The sequence below is a fragment of the Microcaecilia unicolor genome, chromosome 1, assembly GCF_901765095.1.
Source record: "Microcaecilia unicolor chromosome 1, aMicUni1.1, whole genome shotgun sequence".
Lineage (NCBI taxonomy): Eukaryota > Metazoa > Chordata > Amphibia > Gymnophiona > Siphonopidae > Microcaecilia > Microcaecilia unicolor.
In genome coordinates, this window is record NC_044031.1 from 764,443,840 (window position 1) to 764,461,855 (window position 18,016).

Below are 18,016 nucleotides of genomic sequence, written 5' to 3' on the forward strand. Positions count from 1 at the left end.
CAAATATTATGGCTTTGAAAATTTAGGGTTAACATTTTTAGTCTGAAAAATGTTAGCAAATTGCCAGAGAGGGATGTGCAACTCTTAGCTTTTCCACTGACCTTAGGAGAAGGCCAAATCAATGTGAACCGAATTATTTGTTTGAAGTTGAGAGGGCCTGTGGAGAAGAATAAACTTCTCAAGGCAAGGTGCTTATCCTTAAATAAGTTCTATTGTTGACATAGTTTTCTTTTCCAGTTCACGTGTTGCATAAGGAATGATAAGAAGGCATCAGTAATTGTTCTATTTAAAACATTATCTAAGACACATTTTTCTGTCCTGTAAACCATTTGTTTTTAACTGATGGTCAAGGAGGGGCATAATCGAACGCGAACGCCCATTTGTAAAAACGTCCATCTCCGAGAACGGGTCCGTGAAGGGGCGGGCCGAACTGTATTTTCGAAAAAAATGGACGTCCATCTTTTTTTTCGAAAATACATTGGATTAGGGCGTTTATTGAGCTGGGCGTTTTTGTTTTTTAGCGATAATCGAAACCGAAGCGTCCCAGCTCAAAAACGACCAAATCCAAGGCATTTGGTCGTGGGAGGGGCCAGCATTCGTAGTGCACTGGTCCTCCTGAGATGCCTCTATGCCAGCCTCAAATATCATACCTAGCTCCATGACAGTAGTATGCAGGTCCCCAGAGCAATTTTACTTTAGTTGGTGCTGTGCGGGACCCATGCAGAGAGGAAAAATCGGAAGAAAAAAAAAAACAAGCAAGCAAGTGCAGTCAGGGACGTCCAAATTAAAAGATAGTAAAAGGGGGAATTGAACCAGCAACCTTTTGATTACAAGCTCAGTGCTCTAGCCAGTGCACCACTGATTAGACGTCCTTCCCTTTCCATTAAGTCTCTCCAAGTTTCTGTCAGCCAATCACAGCTCATTTAGCTGACATCTGTGTCACCTAAACAGCGGTGATTGGCTGACAGAAACTTGGAGGGACTTAATGGAAAGGGAAGGACATCTAAGCACCTGAATAATGTGGCTCACTGGCTAGAACACTGAGCTTGTAATCAGAAGGTTGCTGGTTTGATTCCCCCTTTTACTATCCTGGTAATTTAGACGTCCCTGACTGCACTTGCTTGTTTTTTTTTTTTCTTCAGATTTTTCCTCTCTGCATGGGTCCAGCACAGCACTAACTAAACTAAAATTACTTCGGGGACCTGCATACTGCTGTCATGGAGCTGGGGATGATATTTGAGGCTGGCTTACAAGTTGGAAAAAAAGTGTTTAACATTCGTTTTTTTTTGGTGGGAGGGGGTTAGTGACCACTGGGGGAGTCAGGGGAGGTCATCCCCGGTTCCCGCCGGTGGTCATCTGTTCATTTAGGGCACTTTTTTGGGACCTGTTCGTGAAAAAAACGGGTCCAACAAAAGTGACCTAAATTCTCTCTGAAAACGCCCTTCTTTTTTCCATTATCGGCCGAGCACGCACATCTCTGCTCAGCCGATAACCACGCCTCAGTCCCGCCTTCACTACGCCTCCGACACGCCCCCGTCAACTTTATGCGTTCCCACGACGGAGTGCAGTTGGAAACGCCCAAAATCGGCTTTCGATTATACCGATTTGGGCACCCACAAGAGAAAGACGTCCATCTCCCGATTTAGGTCGGAATTTGGGCGTTTTTCTCTTTCGAAAATAAGCCTCAAAGTCCCTTTTCTTTCCTAGTTTTGCTGACCTACTGATTTCTTTGAATAGAACTGATTGTTAGCTGACCTTCTGATAGAAACTGTTTTTGCCTATATTATCTTGTATGCTCCCTTTTGTCAGGTAAGACGCTCATGGGAGGAAACCTGATCTGTCTCATGACCCTTCTTGCCCTGGCAAATATCCCTCTGAGGGCTAGATGCACTAAACTTTAACGAGCCTTAAACGAGCCTTTAACGAAGAATTTTTTTACCGTTGCATGCACTAAAGCCCATTTTCCAACGACGGTAGCAGCTAACGAAAACGGAATGCAGATGAGCAATTCGTGTAGAAACCCTATTGTAACGAGATGCACTAACCTTTTCCGATTGGTTTAATGCAGGAAAACCGAACAAAACGCCGTGAAATCTAACGAGAGGTCTGGACCTCTCGTTGTGGCTGTGCGGGCTTGGAAAAACAAAAAACAAACAAACCTTATAGGATGGCAAGCTCAGGAGAGGGCAAAGGCGCTCGTCAGGAGCATCCTTCACGGACGGCCTTGCCCCCCCCACCCCGCCTGAGTTCGCCGCTGCTTCCCGCTTCCCCCTGCATCAAAACAAAAATCAAAACTTAAGGCTGCCCCGACCCCCCTCCCTTCCTCTCTTCCTCTCTTTCCCAGCTCCACCTCCCGCCATCCTCCGCCCCTGTGCCCTGCCCCTGCCGCCCCCTGAGGTCGTCGCCGCCACTCCCCCCCTCCATCGGGCCCCCCTCCTTCTTACCAGGCCCATGCAGCGCCTCTCACCTCTGTGTGAAGGTGCTGCACGGGCAGAAAGAACAGCTGATGCCTCTTTGCCCAGTCTTCGCGTCTCTCCTTTCCTCCTGGGCCCGCCCCCGCATAGGTTACTTACGTCAGACAAGGGCGGGCCCAAGAGGAAAGGAGAGACGCGAAGACTGGGCGAAGAGGCATCAACTGTTCTTTCTGCCCATGCAGCGCCTTCACACAGAGGTGAGAGGTGCTGCGTGGGCCCGGTAAGAAGGAGGGGGGCCCGGTGGAGGGGGGGGAGCGGTGGCGACGACCTCAGGGGGGGCGGAGGATGGCGGGAGGTGGAGCTGGGAAAGAGAGGAAGAGAGGAAGGGAGGGGGGCCGGGGCAGCCTTAAGTTTTGATTTTTGTTTTGATGCAGGGGGAAGCGGGGAGCAGCGGCAAACTCGGGCGGGGCAGGCAAGGCCATCTGTGAAGGACGCTCCTGACGAGCGCCTTTGCCCCCTCCCGATCCATGCAACGTGTTTGTGTTTTGGCTTTCTTTTTATGGTTGTTTTGACGGTTGTGGCATGCGCACAGCAGCCAGCATAACGCTTGGCTGCTCTGCGCATGCTTTAGGGGCCGATTATCGACGGGGATTACATCAGTTTGATGCATTCTACTTTACAGTACCGCACCGAATATGTGCGACTTGTTTTTTTGGTGCATTCTTCGTTTTTAAAAATTCGTTAAGGACTTTAACGTTTTAGATTTTTTAACGTTTGGTTGATGCATCTGGCCCTGAGTAAAGGAAACTCAACTGACCAATTTGTTTTAATGTGTTAATTAAGCAGCCTGAATCCACAATACTCATGCTGTTTTAATCATTCCCTTATAAATGAAACTCCCTAATCCCTTATTTGCCATGTTTGTCTGTCTTGAATAGACTGTAAGTTCTGTCAGGAAAGGGCTATTTTTTTAGATGTTTGTGTACAGCACTGTAGAAACACAGAAACAGAGAAAAATGAAGTCAGATAAAGACCTTATGGCCTATCCAGTCTGTCCGTCCATGTCATCTATCCTCCCTTCCTCTCTCTCAGACATGTTACGTACTTGTCCCAAGCTTGCTTGAATTCAGATACAGATTTTTGTCTCCACCAGGAGGTAGTGTATATAGAAATTCTTTACAATAAAACTTAATAAAAATGAGTAAGTAATCAAACCCTAGAAAGACCTAATGAAACCCAACCCCATCCTTCACCAAGGGATTGAGCAGACAACTTCACCCATCTTTTCCTACTCTCACCCTTCTCTCCCTCTCTCTCTTGCCCAGTGCTGATTTTCTGCTGGAAAGGTGGGAATGATAAAACAGACTTGGGTACTGAACAAGTGAGCAGGGGTTAGGAACAACCTCAAAAAGGTGTTTTTCTGGCACAGTGACGCTGTAGTGTGAGCAATTTACCATGAATGAGATACGTCACCTTATTGTATCTTTCTGTATAGAAACCGTTCTCCCAACAGAACTCTGTAGCCAGCTATAAACGGGTTAATTAATGGTTATATCTAGAGTTTCTATTCCTGGAAGTTTATAAATTGTACATTTAGAGATAAATATTTAGCTGGGGGCAGCGAGTGTTTTGCTGATCGGCACCAGCGTTATTCCTAGATATTCAATGCCGGGTCAAGTCCAGGCTTCGGCACTGAATAGCCAGTTTATGTGGCGCCAGCTGACATGTGGAGGGGCATAATGGAACGGGGCGCCCAAGATTTTCTGAGGACGACCTCGCAGGACGCCCCCGCGAAGGGGCGGGGAAACCTGTATTATCGAAACAAGATGGGCGGCCATCTTTTGTTTCGATAATACAGTCGGAGACGCCCAAATCTCAACATTTAGGTCGACCTTACAGATGGTCGCCCCGATTTTCAGCGATAATGGAAACCGAGGACGCCCATCTCAGAAATGACCAAATCCAAGCCATTTGGCCATGGGAGGAGCCAGCATTCATAGTGCACTGGTCCCCCTGACATGCCAGGACTGCAGTGGACTAACTGATGCACTAACTGAAAGCCCTTCCCTTACCGATCCCTTAGCGATTTAGAAAGGAACGGGCAAGGAAATTGCATGCAAATGAGCTGCTCATTGTTAGCTCATTTGCACACGATTTCCTTCCTAAGCAGGGGAAGCCAGTACAGAGCAGCCAAGCATTATGCGTGGCTGCTGTGCGCATGCCAAAGATGGCTTCATACACGCAGACAAGCTGCATGTATAACAGCTGTCTACAACCTTAAAAAAAAAAAAAGACAAGTCCAGGTGAAGACGTCCAAGTGCTCGTCAGGGACATCTTTTTTCTCCATTATGAGTCAAGGACATCCAAGTGTTAGGCGCCTTCACTATGCCTCTGTTCCTGTGACGGCAGTTGAGGATATCCAAAATGTGGATGTTTCTGTGAGAAGGATGTCCATGCCTTTGCTATGCCTCTGACACCCCCTTTGTTTATTTGGATTTTGGATCACAAGTAGCAGCAGTGGGAGTTGAACCGGCCACCTCTGGATTGCAAGACCACTAGGCCGCTCCTCCACTCAACTCCCTTGAAATTTGGCCATCCTTGTGGGGGGGGGGGGGGGGGGTGAGCAGTTCAGGACGTCCAAAAATGTTTAAAAGAAGGATGTCTACGCCTTCGCTATGCCTCCGCTGACACACACACACACACACAGCATACTGCTGCGATGGACCTGAGTACGACATTTCAGGCTGGCAAAAAAAGTTTTAAAGTTGTTTTTTTGAGGGTGGGGGGGGATTAGTGACCACTGGGGGAGTCAGGGGAGGTCATCCCCGATTCCCTCCAGTGGTCATCTGGTCAGTTTGGGCACCTTTTTGAGGCTTGGTCGTAACAAAAAATGGACCAAGTAAAGTCAGCCAAGTGATCATCAGGGATTGCCATCTTTTTTCCATTATTGCTCGAGGTCGTCCATCTGTTAGGCACGCCTCAGTCCTGCCTTCGCTACGCCTCCGACACGCCTCCGGGAACTTCGGTCGTCCCCGCAATGGGAATCAGTTGGGGACGCCCAAAATCGGCTTTCGATTATGCCGATTTGGGCGACCCTGAGAGAAGGACGCCCATCTCCTGATTTGTGTCAAAAGATGGGTGCCCTTCTCTTTCGAAAATAAGCTTGATAGTCAGTTAAGTCGATATTCAGAACTAACCAGACGTGGGCTACCGCATATAGACAGGATGTGTTTTATGGGGTCCCATTTATGCGGTTACCCTGGCTGGCCTGGTTACTGCTGAATATCGGCACTTAACTGGACAAATGCTGTCTCTGCCCCAGAACGCCTCTAGTTAAGTGCCGCTGAAAATTAGCGGATAGTCCCAAACATGTGATTTAACCGGTCAGTGGCTGTTTCTAACCAAGTAAATCATTTTGAGTATCAAACAGCTTGGCATTAATTATCCAGTTAATTAGGGGTCCTTTGAAGGCAGGAGCAGGGCATCATAAAGTGTCTCCCAAATGCCCCTGCATTGGCAGCATCCCTTGGCTCAGAATCAGCCCCCCCCCCCCCCCCCAGGCCACTTCCACTTCCTAGAATATGCAGCAATGGCAGTAAAATAGAAAAGCAAGCCATTGACGTCTTTGCCAGTACCTCCCCTTTCAATGTAGCCTTCCTGGGGGTGGGAGTGGGGCAGGGGAAGAGAAATGCTGACCCAGGGTGAAGGCAGAAAGGAAGAAGATATGTTGGCTTTGGGGAAAGGGGAATGGTGGAGACTGGTGGGAGATTAAGATGACAGATATGAAAGCTCCAGGGTTGTGTGTGTGTGGGGGGGGGGGGGGAGGAAGGAAGAATAGGGACACAAAAAGGGGAAAGCTGAACACAGAGGTAAGGAGAGGTGCTGGACACAGGGGGAGTAAAGGTACAGAGGGTGGATGCTGGACACAAGAGGGGAAAGAGGGAGCCAGGCAGGCTTCTATGGTCTGTGTCCTGATCATGGCTGGACAGATTTGGATGGGCTGGAGTGGGGTTTCAATGACAGATTTAAGAGTTGGAGAATAAGGCCAGTGTCAGACAGACTCCTACAGTCTGTGCCCTGAAAATGGCAAGGAGAAATCAAGATCAAGTATGCATAAATAGTATCATATTACACCTTATGCTACGAGATTAACTTGTTGGGCAGACTGGATGGACAGTACAGGTCTGCCGTCATTTACTATGTTACTTTGCTATGACAGAGAGGGTGATGCTGAACACAGCAGAGAGATGCTACACAAAGAAGGGGAGATAGGGACATAGAATGGGATGCTGGACATGGCAGGAATAGGAAGACATGGGAGATGCTGGATATGGGTAGGGGGAGCAAGAAGACAAAAGAAATATGCTAAAAATGGGAGAGGAGATGGGGCATAGAGTAAAAAGACAGAGGAAAGATGCTGGAATGGTGGAGAGTAGATAGATAGGTGGAATAGGAAGACAAAGAAGGGGAGATGCTGACAAAGAAGCGGGGACAGGTCACAAAGGAGGATGCAGGACATGGGAGAAAGGAGGGTGACAGAAAATGCTGGACAGGGAAATAGGAAGACAGACAGGAGACATATGATGGGACAGCAAGAAGACAGAGAGGAAACGCTGGACATAGAGAAACGTGCTGGAGATGGGGGAACAGGGAGATATGGGAGATACTAGATATGGGAGAGGAAGTTGGAAGACAGCAGGAAATGCTGGACATGGAAGGGGGAATTTATGATGGATGGATATAGGGGGAAAGAGAGAGACAGGAGATGCTGTCTAAAAGGGAAGAGAGAGAGAGAGGTTGAAAAGTCTTTCCTCAGCCATACTTTCCCAACTTGTTATTGGACAACGTTCTGTTTGAGTCCAAGTTATATGTATCAGTTATTAGTAACTCAGGGTATTGATAATAACCTATGGCTTAGAAATCAGCTTCAGTTACATTTTACATCTGCAAAGGGCTTTAGGTATAAGAACGTTTTTTTTCCCAGACATTTGCTTATCAAACAGCAAAAGAATGGAATAGTCTACTACCAATGAGCATACAAGCACAGAATGACTAAATGCCATTTAGAAGAAAGTTGAAGACTTTTCCATTTAACTTTTGTTATATTCTGATAAGGACTACACTGTGTTATTAAGTTAACAACAAGAAAGAACCAATCCCCAAACTCTAAGATTACCTCTCTCTTTGGAAGTGGTAAGTATGACATAATTGTGTCAGAAATGTTATTATTGGTGCAGCTGAAGCTCTTGTTAGTTGGGGTTTTTTTAAATTAGTTTTTTGTTAATCATAATTCCTAGTCTTTTTGCAATCCTCATAGAACCATACGCACAGTAATTTAATTTGTGGAATATAAGAATTAAATTATATTTCATTATAAAATGTACTTTAGCTGTTTGCATTGCACCTCGTTCATTATTTGAACTGATATAAATATAAAGCCTTGATTGTTTTTTCTCATGCATCCACTAATGATGATCTAATAAAGAAAAGTACTAAACATAATGAGATCAATCTTGAAAATGATTCACGTGGGTACAAAGGTGTTTCACCTGCGTTTTGCAGCATGACGATTACCCTCCTCTCAAAGCAGCTCAGTGCATTAGGTTAGCTAAATACAAAAGGTATTACCTTGCGTCTTTTGTTTTTATTAACCTTTACTTTTTTGGGTTGATAAGACATTGAAAATCTGCTCAGCTAAATGGTGAATTTCTAGCCATCCCTTTTGACTCCCATGTATTTACATGAAGTAAAGACAAGGTCGGAGGAGCTTCCCCGTTATACCAAACAAATTATGTGAATGGAAGTATGTCATTCGTCCCCCACCCCAACAAAATAAAATCGACAGGACAAATATATATGCGACCGCACCTCGAATATTGTGTTCAATTCTGGTCGCCGCATCTCAAAAAAGATATAGTGCAATTAGAAAAGGTGCAGAGAAGGGCGACGAAAATGATAAAGGGGATGGGACGACTTCCCTATGAGGAAAGGCTAAAGCGGCTAGGGCTCTTCAGCTTGGGGAAAAGGCGGCTGAGGGGAGATAAGATAGAGGTCTATAAAATAATGAGTGGAGTTGAACGGGTAGATGTGAAGCGTCTGTTCACGCTTTCCAAAAATACTAGGACTAGGGGGCATGCGATGAAGCTACAATGTAGTAAATTTAAAACGAATCGGAGAAAATATTTCTTCACTCAACGTGTAATTAAACTCTGGAATTCGTTGCCAGAGAATGTGGTAAAGACAGTTAGCTTAGCGGAGTTTATAAAAGGTTTGGACGGCTTTCTAAAGGAAAAGTCCATAGACCGTTATTAAATGGACTTGAGGAAAATTCAACTAAGCAGTATAAAATGTATTGTATATTTTTGGGATCTTGCCAGATACTTGTGACCTGGATTGGCCACTGTTGGAAACAGGATGCTGGGCTCGATGGATCTTTGGTCTTTCCCAGTATGGCAATACTTATGTACTTATGAGACAACCCAGGTATCAGGATGCTCTGCTACTTCTTAGCCACAGATTATGGAGAACCTGTTTTCTCCTAACAGAACTGCAAGTTCCTAGTCAAGGGCAAAGATGACACATAAGAAGGGGAAGAAAAAATAGTACAAAGACGGAAAAGCACTTTGGGACTATTTTAAATCACTTCCTTCTAAGCGGCTGGTGCTTGTGCCCACAATAACAGCAGAAAGTATCAACATTGCTGCTGGATTGGATCCAAAAATCTGTCAATAATCCCTAGCCAGAAACAAATTCTTCTCATAACCATGGAACTGCAATGGGAAAGGTGACATTGGGGTTTTACCAAGATTAAAGACGAGCCTGCTGCAGCCTCTGCTGTAGCACAGGAATCTCTCAACGCAGTCCTCCCGGCACGTTCAGTCAGCCAGGTTTTCAGGATATCTGGAATGAATATGCACGAAGGAGACTTGTGTGCACTGCCTTCAACGTATATTAGATGCATCTCATGCCTATTCATTGTGGAATTCTGAAAACTCAAAGAAAGCCCGGAAAAAGGGGCAAACTTTAGCTGCTGCCATTGTTCTACGTTCCTCTGAGGGCCAGTTTTATAATGTGTGTTAGGCGTCCCGACAGCGTGAACTGGAAACCGACACTTTAATGGCGGCCTTGCGCGCAGACGCTGTTATGGAGCCCAGCTGTAAACCAGCGTTTGCGTGCGCAAAGGCCCCCCCCTTTACCGAGTTGCAGCAAAAAGGGAACCCGCGCTGGCGTCGGCAGGTTTTTGACGCACGCCGAGGCCCCCTTTTACCGCAGCGGGTAAAAGGTAGGTCTTTCTTTTTTCAAAGAAATGGCTGTTTGCCACGTGGCCATTTCAGGGGTCATTGAGGTGGTGGGTAAGGGCTCCCGCGGTAACCCGGCAGTAACCGGGCAGCCCGTGGCACTGCCCGATTACCGCCGGGTACACACCAGTGCTACAAAAATAAATACCCTCACTTATCACCCCTACCACTGCAATTTCCCCACCCCTAGCTGTCCTCTGTTGAGCAGGGACTGTCTTTTCATGTTAATTTGTACAGCGCTGCGTAAGTCTAGTAGCGCTATAGAAATGTTTAATAGTAGTAGTAATATATTTTTGTAGCGCCGGATATGACGGTACGCTGGGGGGTGGGAAGTACCACCGGGCTGCTGCTGTAGTCCAACGGTAGTTCCTTTCTAGTGAGCGGTGAGCCCGCGCTGGGTTTACTGCCGCTTTATTGTAAAAGGGGTCCGAAGTTAGGTGGGCTCACTTACACCTCCTAAGTGCTACAGGTCACATGTGTACATTCTGGATATAAATGAGGGACACGCACGTCTCGCCCATGCGCCCTGTGCAGTTATGCGCTTACGCAGGTGTGTGCTATTTTACAGAACAGTGCGTGAAGTACGTGCGAGTCACTGAGGGCTAAAACCAACTCGACCACATCACACCCTTCCTACAAAAACTACACTGCCTACCCACAGGGCTAAATTTAAAACTCTATGTTTGATTTTCAAAGTCCTCAGAGTACTTTACGAAGACGTTAGCCCTCTACACATGACTTAATAACTGGAGGGAGGTCAGCAGGGAAGTCTACTGCACTAGCATTTTACTTTCAAAAGGGTAATTATGAGAAAAAATGGTTAAAAGCATAAAAGGATAGAAGCTGTTAAGGTTAAAAGTTTAAATCAGGTATGCATTTTAAAAATACCATCTTGGTTGATCATGTGTCTTGGCCCTACTCTGGGAGGTGCTGACTTGCATTGGCTTTACTGGCCTGATTATAGCTATGATACGCCTCTTATATTGTGAAACATGGGCGCAAGTGTTGATCAATGATTCTCTCGCCCATTTCAGATGCAGTGTGGCACCCGACAGGGATGCCCCTTATCACCCAATGTATTTATTCTTTGCAAGAAATTGTTGGGGGACCGTACCATCCAAGGAATATCTGTGGGGCCAGAGGGGTTCAAATTGGCTTTATTTGCAGATGATCTGTTGATAGCACTTACAGAATCCCAGGCCTCCCTTTCCAGGGCCCTAACTTTATGGTTAGAGTTTGGTCAAATTTCAGGCCGAAGGATCAATATGGGTAAATCTGAAGCCCTGAGCCTTGTGGAGTGTTTAGAAGCCTGATGGAAGGGTCCTTTCCCTTTGCACTGGGTGCACACTGCTTTAAAATACTTTGGGTCTGGTTATTCCCACAGATCTAACTCAGTTATCCTATATAATAATTCTCACCTCCAACGTTCTGACTTGCCTGGGACTGTGGCTCATTCCGAGTTGGTCTGCTAGGCTCCGTAGATCAGGCTGACATCACCGTAGCCATTATGATGTCAACTTCAGAACCCAGGGGAAAAAAAAAACATGCCTCACAGCTGAGCCATGTCCAGAGGAGGGTCGCTGGACATGGGTGGCTGGAGGGGGGGCAGGGGAGAGAGGAGGGTCGCTGGACATGGGTGGCTGGAGGGGGGGCAGGGGAGAGAGGAGGGTCGCTGGACATGGGTGGCAGGAGGGGGGGACAGGGGAAAGAGGAGGTTCGCTGGACATGGGTGGCTGCAGTGGGCGCAGGGGGAGAGGAGGGTCACTGGACATAGGTGGCTGCAGGGGGAGAGGAGGGTCGCTGGACATGGGTGGCAGGAAGGGGGGCAGGGGAGAGAGGAGGGTCGCTGGACATGGGTGGCTGCAGGGGAGCCGAGGAAAACCTTGCTAGCGCCCATTTCATTTGTGTCAGAAACGGGCCTTTTTTACTAGTATGCTCATAATATCTCCCCCCTACGGGGACTCAGCCACTCTGTAAGTACTGGTCCCCCTTACCTATTTCCTTGTAGGGTAGAGTCCATCTCATTAAAATGCCAGATGGTTTGTGGGGGGCGGGGGGGTTGAGAGATGTCAGATTACCTGCATAGGTGGGAGGGGGGGGGGTTCAGAGGAGCCATATCATCTGCAGGGGTGGGAGGAAAGATGCCAGGTGGGGGCGATGCACACCACTTTGGGCTCAGGCAGAGGCGTAGCTAGGTGGGGTGCAAAGGGAGCAGTCGCTTCCCCAAGTGGATTTTGAATTAAATAGTACCTATGCAGATCGGCCCTTCAGCCTTGCACAAGCACCTGTTTTGCAAAAGGTGTTTTTCCCCTGACATTAAAATCGGGCTACGCTTCTGGGCTCAGGCCCACCCAAAATTGGGTGTCTGGTTATGTCACTGAAATAAACTGTTTCTACCCAACCACGTACTCTGTTTTATACAGAAATATACAATACAGATCCATCCAGACATGGATTTCAGAATAGGCAACAGTACAGGGTGCCAAACTCTACCTGGGCCAAATCGAAATCTACTCTTGCCTGCTTTTCGGACATGTTCTGACACCAGTTCCAAGCGCTGCCATAAGCCACGTCCTCCCAGCCTCCGATTCCTAATCTATGGGCACCAGGTGCGTTCATCTAGTCTAATCATCTTACCATCCTGCTGCAGAACTACAGACCCTATTTGAGCCCCATCTTTGTTCTCATTTCCTCATCACCAAGGATCCTCTGTGCTTGTCCTCTATCACTGATTTAGGTCCCCCATCAACTCAACTGGGAGGCTGTTCTACATCTTCTCCAGTCTTTCTCTGAGAAAATACAACAGAGAAACAGTCAAACTACACTTTCCAGAAGACTCAGTTGGGATTTAATCATAGTAACATAGTAGATGACGGCAGAAAAAGACCTGCACGGTCCATCTAGTCTGCCCAACAAGATAAACTTCTTGTGTATACCTTACCTTGATTTGTATCTGCCATTTTCAGGACACAGACCATAGAAGTCTTGCCCAGAACTAGCCCCACCTCCCAAACACCAGCCCCGCCTCCCAATCTCGGCTAAGCTTCTGAGGATCCATTCCTTCTGCACAGGATTCCTTTATGTTTATCACACGCATGCTTGAATTCCGTTACCGTTTTCGTTTCCACCACCTCCCGCGGGAGGGCATTCCAAGTATCTACCACTCTCGCCGTGAAAAAATACTTCCTGACATTTTTCTTGAGTCTGCCCCCCTTCACTCTCATATCATGTCCTCTCGTTCTACCGCCCTCCCATCTCCAGAAAAGGTTCGTTTGCGGATTAATACCTTTTAAATATTTGAACGTCTGTATCATATCACCCCTGTTTCTCCTTTCCTCCAGGGTATACGTCCTTTTATAGTTTTGATTATTCTCAAACAAGGAAGCAGCAACAGCCAAATACACTCTTACTCTCTACAAGGAGCCCCCAGTGGGCCAATCTGAATGCAGGATTTTCAGCTGGGAATGGTCTGCAGGTCCATCGAGGCTACATACCCAAGAGTGTTGTCAAGATTGCAAGGGCAGTCCTTGTTGCATTTCAGCCCATAAAGTCCATCTGGACACATCCTCTCCTGGCAAAGGATTCCTTTGAAGCCCGGTTCACACTGGCATTCTCCGTTCACATGGTAGCACTTAGCTCTGTTCTGGCAGTCGCACGTTTCTGCACACTGAAAGCCATATGTCCCGATGGGACACTCTTCCTGACACCTGGAAAGAAGGAGAAGATACCAAAATATGGAACGAATTACCCAAATCAATAAAAACAACACACGACATAAATCATTTCCGTAAATTATTGAAAACTAACCTATTCAAAAGAGCATACTACAATAATCCATCCTAAATACCAGTTAACAAAATTTACACCGAATCTTCACTAAACGAAGTTCTGTACTTCCCGATTGTCCATACTAATTTAACAAGATTGAAGTTTAACATTCCTGATTGCTCAAGTTAATCTATCACGATTGACGTTAATCCAACACCGGGGGGGGGGGGGTGTCATTTCGCCGGGGGGGGGGGGGTGTATTGGTGATCCGCCCCGGGTGTCAGCCAGCGTCGGAACGCCACCGAGTGCACCCTACGCCTGGAATAAACTTCCTGAGCCCCTATGTCTTGCCCCATCCTTGGCCACCTTTAAATCTAGACTGAAAGCCCACCTCTTTAACACTGCTTTTGACTCGTAACCACTCGCCTCCACCTACCCTCCTCTCTTCCTTCCCGTTCACATTAATTGATTTGATTTGCTTACTTTATTTATTTTTTGTCTATTAGATTGTAAGCTCTTTGAGCAGGGACTGTCTTTCTTCTATGTTTGTGCAGCGCTGCGTACGCCTCGTAGCGCTATAGAAATGCTAAATAGTAGTAGTAGTAATTTCTAATTACGAAAATCTACTTTCTTTATCTGTATACCTAATCCACTTTGTCTCCTTCACCTTAAATATGCATTTCTCTTCCGGAATTGGTGATCACCATTACGGAAAAATGGAAGCCACATTGAGCCTGCAAATAGGTGGGAAAATGTGGGATACAAATGCTACAAATAAATCAATCAATAAATACATACATAAATAAATAAATTAATTAAATAACTCTACCGGAGAGTGCTACGGATTTTCTGAAGGAATCATTTTTTATTCAAGTGCTAAAGAGAAGATTGATGAACTGGGAGCACCTCAGTTGTCAAAGCAGATAAAAACCCTTTGCTAACAATGCATCCTAGTGTCAACATTTAAGAAATTAAGGAGGTCATTTTAAAATCATCTACGGTGGCATTGACCTGTGTAGACTGGGATGCAGAGTGCAAAGAAGGGATGTCAAGGGCATGGTGGAAAAATATACCTCCATTTCCTATATACAATATGAATACATGTCTATACCAATTAATTCTTGGTTGGCATTTTGCTTGTCCTCCAAAGTAGGCGTAACTCATTTCAGCCAGAGCACACAACAAAGGGCAGAGCAGCTTAATGCCCTTAATCTGTGCCTTTAAAGATGTGTAAAAATGATATTCTAGCATCCTTTGCTATTTAATGCCCCTTATGTGTACACAGTCCCATTTTAGACAGGATGCAGAGGTGGGAATCGAGACATTCAGGTCAGGACAGCTCAAGTTTCACGAGTATTTTAGAACAGAAGCTGACGACATAAGGGGAGAAATGGGGGTTTATGCCAAGTGACAGGTTGTAAATCATCTCATCCATTGTATTTTCCCAGCGCTGCCAGTTTGGTTTTTGGGGGGGAACAAAAACCACTGGGAGATTAAGGGGGAAATCTTGCCTAATACCTCCAGTGGAGTACTGCCCAATAGGAGAACTTTGCCAACAACTTAAACGTCTTTGGGAGCAGGTGTAAATCGCAACATGAATCTTTTAGGACACAAAACATTTAGAGGGGCATAATCGAACGGGGTGCCCAAGTTTTCCTGATGGTGTCCTCGCAGGACGTCCCGGCGAAGGGGCAGGGAAACCCGCATTATTGAAACAAGATGGGCTGCCATCATTCGTTTCGATAATACGGTAGAAAAAGGTGCTCTGATTCAGCAGCTGACTACTGGAGGAATTAAGGCATGACACCTCCATAATCCCCCAATGGTTTCCATCTCCCTCCATCCCCTGAAAGCGAAACCAAAAGAGGAAACCAGGCTCTATGACAGCTTCAGGTATTATAGGTATTGTTAGCAAAGCAAGAAACAAGGCTGAGGAATAGCCTAGTGGTTGGTACAGTGGACCCACTTTAACTCTTTTAAAAAGAAATTTATTGTGAACCAGGGCCGCCGAGAGGGGGGGAAGGGGGAGACAGATCGCCTCCCTTCGGGCCTTCCCTCCCTGTGTCCCGCCCTCGTCTGAAGTAACTTCCTGTTTCCGCGAGGGCGGGACACAGGGAGGGAAGGCCCGAAGGGAGGCGATCTGTCGCTTTCACAGGGAGATGATGTCGCGGCGCTGCTGATTTGAATGCAGGGGGCTCAGTGGTGGACTGTCGACGGAGCCGAGGGCGGGCGGGTGAGTACGGGGACTGTGGGGACTGTGGCGACTGGGGGGGGGGGACGGCAGCAGCGGGGCCAGGCTTGCCCTGGGCCTGGCTCAGTGTCTCGGTGGCCCTGTTGTGAACCCTCCAGAAACAGAAAAATACCTCCTGTACCTAAATATACAAGTCACCTACAAGTCTGAAGGGCCGTTTTTCTGTACCTGGCGGGCTCCCAATTACAAAATAAGGGGCCCTTTTACTAAGGCCCACTGAAAAATGGTCTGCGCTGGTGTAGGCACGTATTTTGGACGCACGCACGTCCAGTTTTCAATGCACCTGAAGAAAAGGCCTTTTTAAAGGGGGGGGGGGTCGAAAATGGACATGCAGCAATATTAAAACTAGCGAACGTCCATTTTCGGCATCAGACCTTACTGCCACCCATTGACTTAGCGGTCAGTGCCATACCGTATGTTTTGGCTGCACATCAAAAATGGAATTACTGCCCGGGGCACATGATAGCCGGGTGGTAGCTCTAATTTGACGCCCGTAAAAGAGTTAAAGTGAGATTTGAAGCTGGGTCCATTGGTTCAAAGCCCACTGCACTAACCACTAGGCTGCCCCTCTGCTCTGCAGGGATGTCTGTGTGGCCATTCTTCTACGAATGCTACCAGACAGACATCCTTGTCCCTGCTTTCCAAAAATATTAGGACTAGGGGGCACACAATGAAGCTACTAAGTAGTACATTTAAAAGAAACTGGAGAAAATATTTCTTGACTTGATGTCTTCCAGTCTCGTAAGGTCCTCTTGTAATTTTTCACAATCCTCTTGCGATTTAACAACGTTGAATAACTTTGTGGCATCAGCAAATTTAATTACCTCACTAGTTACTCCCATCTCTAGATCACTTATAAATATGTTAAAAAGCAATGGACCCAGCACAGACCCCTGGGGAACCCCACTAACTACCCTTCTCCATTCAGAATACTGACCATTGAACCCTACTCTCTATTTTGTATCTTTTAACCAGATTTTAATCCCCAATAGGACACTACCTCCTATCCCATGACTCTCCAATTTCCTCTGGAGTCTTTCATGAGGTACTTTGTCAAACGTCTTTTGAAAATCGTAAGTACATAAGTATTGCCATACTGGGAAAGACCAAAGGTCCATCAAGCCCAGTATCCTGTTTCCAACAGTGGCCAATCCAGGTCACAAGTACCCAATAAGTAGCAACATTCCATGTAGGACCCCAAAGAATAGCAAGATTATAGAATTCTAAAGAATAACAAGATTCCATGCAGAATTTCAAAGTGTAGCAACATTCCATGTAGAACCCCAAAGAGTAACGAGATTCCATTCAGAATCCCAAGCACATAAGTACATAAGTGTTGTCACACTGGGACAGACCAAAGGTCCATCAAGCCCAGCATCCTGTTTCCATCAGAGGCCACTCCAGGTCACAAGTACCTGGCAAGATCCCAAAACAGTACAAAACATTTTATACTGCTTATCCCAGAAATAGTGGATTTCCCCCAAGTCCATTTAATAACGGTCTATGGAATTTTCCTTTAGGAAGCTGTTCAAACCTTTTTTATGTAAAAAATTAAGTCTAATACAGCACAAAATACATTTATTTGAAGTCTGAACCAAAAAATGTGTAAGTACAAAAAGACAAGTTTACCACATATTATAAGCTGGAGTCCACCCAAAATTGCTTCTGAGTCCGACTCTTGAACAACTCCTGACACAGGCATTCCCCCAAAACACGGACTGTGTCATGTCTCTCAATAAATATTGCTTCCTTGGGTCAGGATTCTTCTACATTTATTTATTTAGATTTTGCTCCCACCTTTTTCAGTAGTAGCTCAAGGTGAGTTACATTCAGGTACTCTGGGTATTTCTCTGTCCCAGGAGGGCTCACAATCTAAGTTTGTACCTGAGGCAATGGAGGGTTAAGTGACTTGCCCAAGATCACAAGGAGCAGCAGTGGGATTTGAACCGGCCACCTCTGGATGTCGAGTGGTGCTCTACCCACTAGGCCACTCCTCCACTAGCAACAGTCTGTGTAGAATCTTAAATAGTAGCAACAGAATCTCAAATAGTAGCAACATTCCATCTAGAATCTCAAATATTTATTTAGATTTTGCTGACACCTTTTCAGTAATAGCTCAAGGTGAGTTACATTCTGGATATTTCTCTGTCCCAGGAGGGCTTACCATCTAAGTTTGTCCCTGAGGCAATGGAGGGTTAAGTGACTTACCCAAGATCACATGGAGCAGCACTGGAGTTTGAACTGGCCACCTTTGGCTTGCAAGACTGATGCTCTAACCACTAGCC

General features: G+C 46.3%; 1 protein-coding gene across 2 annotated transcripts in view; it reads right to left on the minus strand.

The window, feature by feature from the left end:
- The window catches only part of MEGF11 (multiple EGF like domains 11), a 610,695-nt gene that overhangs the window by 243,479 nt on the left and 349,200 nt on the right, over nt 1-18,016 (minus strand). For both annotated transcript variants that reach the window (XM_030189787.1, XM_030189786.1), the window contains exon 9: nt 13,207-13,419. In XM_030189787.1, coding sequence (XP_030045647.1) covers nt 13,207-13,419 — 213 coding nt within the window. The remainder of the gene's footprint in view (nt 1-13,206; nt 13,420-18,016) is intronic.